This window comes from Calidris pugnax, unplaced genomic scaffold (genome assembly GCF_001431845.1).
Source record: "Calidris pugnax isolate Ruff unplaced genomic scaffold, ASM143184v1 scaffold38, whole genome shotgun sequence".
In the NCBI taxonomy this organism is placed as follows: Eukaryota; Metazoa; Chordata; class Aves; order Charadriiformes; family Scolopacidae; genus Calidris; species Calidris pugnax.
The window spans coordinates 9,687,309-9,697,151 of record NW_015090995.1 but is presented as its reverse complement, the minus strand read 5'-3'; the positions used below and the strand labels follow the sequence as shown (position 1 = coordinate 9,697,151).

Genomic DNA, 9,843 nt, shown 5'->3' with positions numbered 1-9,843 from the left:
CCCCGCTTCGGTGACCCCAAACCCGCCGGGCAGAGCTGGCTGCGGGGCCCCGGCACCGCTCCTGCTCTCCCGCTCAAGCTGCGGCTCCGCTTTTCCATTCCCTTAATCAATTTCTTGTGTTATATCATACATTTCCCTACTCATTACAGCGTATCAAGCATCTGCCATGCGCTCATTAATTGGTCAATTACTTTATTTATATGCTAAACATTATCTAAAGCACCAGTCATTACCAGCATCACGGCTGTGGTTTGTGTTGTGTATTTTTTATTTTTTTTTCCAGGCTTTACGTGTCTTACCCTCTCCTTGCCGCCGAGGCAGGGGTGCTGGCACGGAGCTCTGTTAACCCTTTGTGGACCGGTCACCAGCTCAGCCCTGCGGTGTCTGTGCAGGTCCCTGCTCCGTAACCACCTCCCGTGTGTCCCAGCCCTTCCTGAGAGCCTTTGGCTTTGACTTGTTTTCGCTGCTTCCTTCATACTGCCTAAAACCAGAATAAGGTAAGAAAAACCTGAAACTGCAACGAAACAGACTATGGGAGAATCCCCTGTAGCTCTCTGCCGGGGCCAGCCAGGTGCCACCGCTCATCCTGGTTTCTGTCCTCGTCTGCTGCTACAAATTGGCTCCGAGTCCACCTTTAGGTGTCAGTTCTGTCTCCTTGCTTGGAGACATCAACAGCCCTGTCACCAGCTGGAAATGATGCGCTGCTGGAAAGCCTCTGCTCTTCCTTGGTCCTGCTCTCCCCCACCCTGTGCTCCATCACTTCTCCTGGTGCCACCCCTGCTCCTCCTGCTCCTCTGATTACAAGTTGCTGGGGAGCAGGATCTTGTCCTCTTGCTCTTCTGTAAGATGCCTTGTCATCCTAAAATGCCACAGCCATCATAAATAATTTAGGGCTAACACTTCAATGTTAGAAACTGCAATAAATAAATACCTGGTGTGTGCACGAAGGTTTCACTATCCTGCCCTTCCTGTCAGCCCACGGAGGCACCACCACCCGGCGCATCACTCTGCCTGTGCCACCAAGTCCAGGAAAACAGGCAATGCAGGTGCTTCCCGTGAGCTTGACCAACTACACTGAGCAGCAGACAGGAGCAGAAGGCCTGGTCGCTGGGAAGGGGTGGAGGTTTTGATGTTATGCTGGCTGTAATGTGTGTATGGCAGCTCCTTTGCTCACACTCCTCTCTGGGTACTGGCACCCTGTCTGGCTGCTCCGCGCCTCGTGTGGTGGCTGCTGCTGGTGTCCATGTCTGGGTGAAGCTGGAAAGCCCTTCTGGTGATGCTGCTGTGTTACAAACCAGCCTCAGGAACTGCTCTGTTGCTGGTTGATGAGATACAGACAGGAAAGGCAGAGCAGGATGGGGTGTTGGGGGGATTTAGCAAACCTCCCTCCCTATAGGGTACCACACGGAAGGGGGTCCCACTGTCCTGGGTCCAGCCTGGGGCTTCTGGACTGGCTGAGATGCAGCAGCTGCCCCGATCCCACTGGTGTTAGCCCATGGCTAATGCCAGCTTGAGCCTTCCCTGCAGCCCTGGTGCTGTGGGGGACACCCAGCCCAGCTCAGTGACATGCCAGGGTGCGAGCACTGCTGCTGCTGGGGGCACTGTCCTCCCTGATACCAATTTTAGATGTATTATGTTCTGAGTTAATATTACTTTGAAATTTATAATATCCATGAAAATATTATCTCTGTACTTAAATCCTTTAGTTTAATTGAATAGAGCTATCATTATCCGGAGCTTGTTTATGTATTTCTGCCTGCAAAATAAAGTCAATTTTCCAGACTGAGATGATGAATATGAGCACCAAAGAAATTTTGTAATTTAATTTTAATAACCATGACTTATTATTACTTTAATAACCATAAATAATAATTATTTTTTTAAAAAAATAATGTTGCAGTGCTTTGCACAAAGCCTTGGAAGGAAAACTATGCCATAATAATACAGTGGGGGTTATGTTACAATTTACTATTATTTTTTTTTTTTCTGTTGTCAGATGCGCTCTTTGCTGTGAGGAGGAGCTGCTATGAGTTTGGATATTTTAGGTGTGAACTTGGACACTGTTGAGGTCCTTTGCTCCCACTGATGGCTCTGGAAATTAGATGAATTACTGTGAATTTTTCCTTATATTATCTTCCACCAAAAGTCTAGAGGTAAAGTCAATTTTGGGCATTAGAGCACCTGGTCCCAGGGCTGTTACCATAACCCTGCTGCTTTCGCTGCAGCACCTGTTGCAAAGTCCAGGTGTTGGCCCAACATGCCAGCAGCCCATTGAGGCTCTGGAGCCCCACCAGGCAGGGAAGGGATGCCATCCAGGGGGACCTGGACAGGCCTGAGAGGTGGGTGTGTGAGCCTCATGAAGTTCAAAAAGGCCAAGTGTAAGGTCCTGCATGTGGGTCAGGGCAATCCCAAGCACAAACACAGGCTGGTTGGTCAGAGAATGGATTGAGAGCAGCCCTGAGAAGGACATGAGTGTGCTGGTTGCTGAGAAGCTCAACACAAGCTGGCAACGTGTGCTTGTAGCCCAGAAAACCAACCACTGCATCTAAGAAGACAGGCTGAGAGAGTTGAGGTTGTTCAGCCTGGAAAAGAGAAGGCTCCGGGGACACCTCATAGCCCCTTCCAATACCTAAAGGGGGGCCTTAGGAGGGATGGGGAGATACTCTTTATAAGGGAGTGTAGGTGGACGCTGGGCTCAGCAGGCAAAGGGAGCCCTGCTCACAATGGCCCATTTTGTCAGGTACATGGGGAAGGGACCATCGCTCACCCCTGTGGCCAGCGCAGGGCTGTGTGTGGCCATCATCTGGCAGTGGGGAGCGGGTCAAGACTGCTCTCTAGAAAAATGTGCCCCCCGTGTTGCCCTGGGTGTTGAGCGTGAAATGAAGGCTAAAGGACAGAACAATATTTCTTTCCATGCCTCCCTGCGTTCATTGTGTGAGTGCTTTACATATAAATAGGTTCATTTCAGCATAGGCTTCCCCAAGGCCAAGGTGAGGGAGGCGCGTGTTCCTGCCCCCGCCTCAAGCACCACTCCTGTCTCCACAGAACAACCCGAAACCTTCAGCCTTGTAGGATGGTTTAGGGTCAAATAATTGCTGTTTATTGCTTTTACTTAGCCCTTGCTTATTCCTGAGCTTACGTTGCTGAGGCCTCAGCTGAAGACACGCAGGTGGGCCCAGCCCCTGTGTCCCCACCACTGTGCCCACCTACAACGGGCACCAGCAGCTGGTGGCAGCTCTGCAGGGAGTGGGGCTGGGGTCACCAGCCCTGTGGCTGGGACCCACTGCTGGGCTCTGAGTGATGACCATTGGTACCAATGCAATGCCCACACGTGTTTTTCCTCACAGCCAGAGGCATCACACAGGGTCACTCCACGCAGCTTGGGTTTCAGGCTGTGCTTTGGCCAGCAGGTACCCAACTGGTTGCTCAGGTCCCAGCCCACCTGCTCTGCAGCAGTGCTACCTGACTAGGACCCTCACTGTTGGATTTTGATTTTTCAGGAGACGATCTTCACATCTCCAGCCACCCGAATGAAGTCCTGTGCTGCTCCAGCTCAGCCCCCAGCAGACACTGGGTGCTTGCAGGGGACTGTCACCCATAGTGGCCCCAGGAAGGAGCCCAGAGAGAGAGAGAGTTTCTGATGGGGACCACCAGACTGGTTGGACCAGGAGTACTCCAGGAGGGTGTGATTTGGGTGCACACTGGCTGTTTAATACCAGGATTACTTCCTGTGGGTCATAGTTTGTGGTGACTTGGAAAAAACAAACTGTGGCTGAGGTAAGCTTAATAAATTAGAGATGGGATTAGCTGCAATGTTGGGCGAAATTCTTCTTTCAAAAATATTGCCAAAAATGTGGGGACTGCAGGAAAAAACATCTGTACAGTCAACATTTGAGGAATGAATCTACCCACACTGCTGCCCACCCCAGGGGCAGGGCATGGCATCTCCTGCCCTGGCTGAGCCCTGGGGGCCCCCTCTCTGCCTCTTCCCTCCTCCCTGCAGGATGCCCTTCAGACCCACCCAAAAGCAACCAGCTTCACTGATTGCGTGTTTCAACCAGAAATATGCATTTCCCAGTGAAATGTGGACAAAGCATCAGTGATACCACTGGGGCACCCAACTAAATACCTGTGGGGCACCCCAAATAGAGAGAGACCTGACCCTCTGGTGGGGCCAAAGGGACATCAGTAGGCAGAGACTCCCTCTCCTCCAGTGAAAAGATCAGCAGGCACTTTTTTTTTTCTTTACAGTTTTATTTACAAAATGTATTAAAACTCTTTGTACAACACCTCATTAAAATGAGGCTCAGTAATTGATGCCCACACATGCAGTTTATGCTTTTACAGCCATTAGTTTGCTTGGCAATTTTTCTGCTCACTGAAGTGCAGTTTCAACGACCAAAAATAGAAACTTAAATTACAAAAAAAAAAAAAAAAAGAGAAAAAAAAAAGAAAGGAAAGTAAAAGGAAAAAACCCCAGAATCCCCCAAACCAAAACAAATGAAAAAAATATACTGAAACAAATCATCATGAGACTACTGCCAAACTTCCGATAGCTTGAAGTTGGTAGCCGGAACTGGTAAGCACTCAACACGTTTTGTTTTAGCTTTACATGCAAGTTTAAAAAATATCGAACCATTTACCAAACTCCCTTCACTGGTGTGAAGCCTCCACTCTTAAAAATTGATTTGATAAACATACATATTTTATACAGCTTTTAAGAAAAATGTTTTTTTTTTTTAAATACAACTCATAACCGCACAGCTTTAGCTCGCCCTTGCTGGGGACGTGATTGCGTTCAGAAGTTGAAAAAAAAAATCACAGTTTCATGAAAAGAAAATGAAAACAAAACAACAATTTTTTGTCAATATCTTGTTAAAAACTCGAACAATAAATTATTTTCCTATGAGCTTTTAAAATGATTTTATATTACATTTTGTTGGAAATACTTATTTGTAAAGAGACTTTCCCCATATAATTTTTTCTTTTTTTTTTTTTTTTTTTAAATCCTATTAAAAGTTCAAATCTATCATCCAAAAGCTCTTTCCCAATTAATTTTTTTTTTTTTTTTTTTTTTTTTTAAATCCTATTAAAAGTTCAAATCTATCATCAGCAAACTAAACGCCTAAGGGTCAGACTGGTTTAAATGAGTTTCTTTTTCATTGTATGTTACTGATGAAATAAAACTCTATAGTAAACTACAGAAAATACATATTGTCGATTAGAGGTAATTAGTATGCAGATATTCCATTGAACATTTCCCATGTGATTGACAATATGTTTAAAGGTTTTTTTTTTTGTCTTTTGCTTTTTTTTTTTTTTTTTTTTTTAAAAGATGAAGTTAAATAGTTTCCAGGCAGAGGTTCAAGGCTGAAAGGCTGCTGCTGTCTAAGCCGTTGGATGTGAGTAATAGTGAGCCCCTACCTGTAGCAGTGTCGGCTGGAGCGTGGCGTCCTCTTTATAGAGAGGGCAAGGACAGGAGCATCCTCTCACCAGTAGCCATGAAACAAGAGTTGGCAGGAGCTGATATAATATAACAGTACTAGCAGGAGTCATGTTAGATCGCTTAATATTACTCTGGAACTGCAGCTCTAATTTGAGTTACTATCCTCTTTCCTTACTTCTGTTTTAAAATGACCGTTACCGAGAAGCGTTAGCTGAGCACAGTGCTGGTTGTGAGAGAACTGGGGTGAAGCAGGAGCTGGCCTGGGAAAAACTAACCTGCGCTTCTCTTGCTTCATTGCTTGATATTAAACTGTGAATTAAAATGCAAATGCACAGCAAGAAAAGAGATATATGGTCTGAACCTAAACAGCAAGTAGCTTTTCTTTTTTTTTTCTTTTTTTTTTTTTTTAAAAGCCACCCAACGTCATTTTAATAAAGCACCTGTAGGTATGCCTGATGATAGGAAAAAAAAAAGAAAGGAATGCAATATTTTCTGCCTGCACTTTAGCTACCTTGTCAAGAAATTAATTTACTGATCTGGAAGCAAGACATGCAGTTCCACAAATTACTTCCTTTTGAATTTACAGATTCACTCATTGACCTTAACTGCTTTTAATGCACAGATTCTTTTCTTCAGGTGTTACACCTTTTACTGCTATACAGAATTGCTCAAATTAGCTGGAGAGTTTAAAGTGGCTCAGAAAAAAAAAATAAATCACACCACCAGTAAGTAAATACTGAAACATCTTGACATCAGCTCATACAAGCAGTGACAGGCCAGTCCGTGTTCGCACGCAGCAGATTTCTGAGGCTTTGTGTCAGGAGGAGTTTCATAATTTGATACGCTTGGGGTGGCTGATGAAACCAGCTGCGGTTTGCTTTCAGGACACAAGTTCATTTACTGTGCAGTGGTATCAAAGAATGGCTTTTGTTGCACTGATTTTTTTTTTACAAGATTTTTTTTTTCACATACTAGTATCTTGTTTCCAGTCCTTTTCTTTTTCTCTTTTCTCTCTCTCTTCTCTTTTTAACTCTTTCTTCTTTTCTTTTCTTTCCTCCTTTTCTCTTCCTTTTTCTCTTCCTTTTTCTTTTCTTTTCTTTGCTTTTCTTTGCTTTTCTTTTTTCTTTTTTTTTTCTCTTTTCTTTTCTTCTTTTCTCTTTTTCTTGTCTTCTTTTGTTTTACTTTTACTTTTTCTTCTTTCAAGCAAAGCAAGAATATTTCGGTGATGGTTTGCATTGTTGTGAGTCTCAGAGTCTTCCATAAGGCACTGAAGGAAAAAATATCAGTTTTTCCTATTAAAAGTACATTGCACCATCATCAATGCGTGTCATGCCTGACACCTCGGAGAGAGTACGACTGGCTCAGGTGGTCCAAATCTGTGAAGTAGTCACATTCTCTGCTGCTTCTCCTCTTGCGTGCTGTCAGGGTGAGGATCTATAATAAAACCAGAAAGATTTCATCACTGCCCGGCAGCGAGGGGCAGGGAAGCTCAGCCTGGGGAGAGGCACGCTCTGTGGGTGATGAGCTAACTGGGCTTTTCCAGGGTCAGTTTTTAGCAATTCAGCTCTGCTTTTCATGCTTTAGAAAGCATGATTTCTAGCATAGACTGCTTTGTTATATTGTATATTTTTTCAAGACATCCTAAAAGCACTTACCTGAACTGATATTAGCTTAAAAAATAAAGGGGAAGAGGTCGCTAGTAAGAGACATGCAAATTCTGATTACGGTAATTTTTAAAGCAATTAACAAAATACTTTTATACGTACTGAACTAGCACAATGCTGGAGAGAGGAGTTACTCACTTCAGGCTGAAGCCAGCTATCCCTGTTTGCAATACAGGATGGTACCTTACTTCTGTTCAGGAAAGAAATTTAAATCACTTATACTCTGAGAGACTGTCACTAGATGATGTTTCAAAAGCCCCTTTGCAGCACTCTGCTGGTGCATACAAAGAAATACCACACACAGCTTAAAGAAAGAAAGAAAGAAGGAAAGAAAGAAAGAGAGAAAGGAAACCAGAGGGTTTTAGTTCCTGGCCAGTAGCCGTACCCCTAGATTTTCACACTTTCTGTGCCGTACACGTTGTAGCCTTCTCTGTATGTGGCGTAATTCTGGGTGTTGGTGGCGGGAGCAGGTTTGAAGTTCTGCGTGTTCTTGGTGAGTTTCATACGCTTGGACTCGGCCCGAGACTTGTAGCAGAACTCGATCAGGGCCACCATCATGGCCAGCCCCAGGCCTCCCACAAGGATATAGAAAACCCCGGCAACATTGCTCAGGCTCAGAGCGCTCGTCTTGTCCTAAGAGAAACGAGCCACGCCGTTAGTTTTGCTGCGAGGAGCAGACAGACAGACAGACAACAGGCTACTTTGCACTTAGTCCTAGCTGGAATGACTACACTCATGGCATTTAGTGTCCCGCTTGTGGGTCGGTGCTGTCCCCCCATCCCCGGCAGCCCGAGGCTGCTCTGTCTCCCACCCTTCGGTGGGTGAAACCCTGGCTGGCTCCAAGGCGATGAGGTTTAATTTGGCCACTGATTTCCCCTGGCTAAGCATCTCCGGTGGCGAAGGCACCCCAGGAAAGCTCCGTCGGGGAAAGCAGTGGCTGTGTAAAACAGAGGGTTTCACAGAAGGCCATTATAAAACTAGGAAAAGAAAAACCCAAACCACTGCACACTTGATTTTTGGTGAACATAGATAAAATTATTGAGATGATGCTAAACTTATCTACGTTTTTTTCAACAGTTGGGAAAAAAAACCCCACACCCTAGGAAGACGGTCAGTTACTTTAAGGTCAAGCAGCAGAGCCCTAAACTAAACTAGTACCTTTGGTGACCGAGGGAGAGGGAGTTACTGAATAAAACCACTCGTAACACAAAAAAATGCTGGCCAGGGTTTATCTGCCTTCAATACATGTCAGATGGGGGAGAAGGCTTGCATTTTTTAAAAACGGGATTCCATAATCCCATCAAATGGAGCTGCAACCCTTTTGCTGCTGCACGGGCTGTGTGTGGGCATCGCTGCTGGCAGCCCCACGGGATGGGCAGGGGCCAGAGCAACCTGCGGCAGGGGCTGGACCCGGGGGCTCGGTGTAGGAGCACCTCCAGGGACAGCAAAACTTGCTTATAGTCAGAATAAAATAGGATCTACCTTCTAAGTGTCTGTGTGTTTCACAGGCAGTCTGCATAGAGGCAGTTGTAGCAAACAGCCTGCCATTTAAATTAAAGATATTACTCATTTACACCTCTTCTCAATGACAATTTCCTCCTGCAGCTGCTGTGCATTCAGCTGTCCTGTGATCCCAAAGTTCTCTCAGACAACAGCTACAGGGTTGTTCCCCTAAGCAACTTCCAGTCCAGCTGAAATCAATGAGTTTTTTATTATTGGCTTCAATGGAACTTGGAATTGTCCTCTGACACTGAGAGGGTGCTTCCAAATTACAGTTTTCTGTTTGAATGATTATAGAGAGCATTTCCAAAGGCACCGGGGGAGTTGGGCACTCAACTGTGACTGATTTCAGCTGGAGCTGGGTTTCTCCTCCTCTTGGTGCCTTTGAAAATGTCCTTTACTCCAAAAAGCCCAGCACTTCTACAGTGTTCTTCTACTCAATGGCTCTACAAGCAGTAAAAAAAATTTTAAAAAAAACCCTCTGTGTTTTCTTTTAAGTGAGTGGTGTAAACAAATATTTCCTGCACTTTAAGTGTGCAGCTACCGGGCTGATCCACCTGTTGCCCCAGGGGTGGGATCTCCACGGGGATCTATGGGGCTTCTGAGTGGCCCCACAGCACGGCTGGTGTGGGACAGGGCAGTACAGCAGCAAAACGGTACAGAAAAAAAATAAAATATATATATACAATATTTATGTCATGACTTACCAACAGGATTTCTAAACTTTTTGTTTAAAATCAAACCAATTTCAAACTGAATTAGGAAATAGGGCAAGAAGGGCATTTTTTCCTTATCATGGGTCTGTCCTGAAATTGTCCACCCCCAGCAAGCACGTGGCTGTTTCCCAAACTGACATGTAGAGAATCTGTCACAATTTTGAAACAGAAACGTGGTTTTGCAATAAAACTAAAAGTAAGAAAAAATGCTGGCCTGAATAATACACATTGACTGTGCTGAAGCTTGCACATTTAAATGAAGATACCAGCTTGGGAGGCTTTGGGGGCTTCTCTTTCCATGTTTTTCTAGCAAAATACTCAAACAATAAAACATACTTACAACTACAGTCTGTTACTGCATAAAAGAAAAATGCTGTCACGTTCAGAGACTTAAATTATTTTTTCTATTCTTTTCTTTCAACCTTCAAAATGTAAATACCAACTTTTGAAAGTCATTCTTTGTATAAACAAACAGTGGTTCAAAATGTGATTGCTAATCAGTACAAAAAGACCTTCA

General features: G+C 44.7%; 1 protein-coding gene across 3 annotated transcripts in view; it reads right to left on the bottom strand.

Moving 5' to 3' along the window:
• Positions 1-6,543: 6,543 nt before the first annotated feature.
• Positions 6,544-9,843, bottom strand: part of GRIA3 (glutamate receptor, ionotropic, AMPA 3) — a 151,872-nt gene continuing 148,572 nt past the window's right edge. For all 3 annotated transcript variants that reach the window (XR_001413457.1, XM_014955100.1, XM_014955099.1), the window contains 2 exons: positions 7,496-7,743; positions 6,544-6,880 (listed from right to left, as the gene is read on the bottom strand). Coding sequence is in view for 2 of the 3 variants with exons in the window: in XM_014955100.1 (XP_014810586.1) it covers positions 7,498-7,743 (246 nt within the window). In the remaining variant the exon portion in view is untranslated. The remainder of the gene's footprint in view (positions 6,881-7,495; positions 7,744-9,843) is intronic.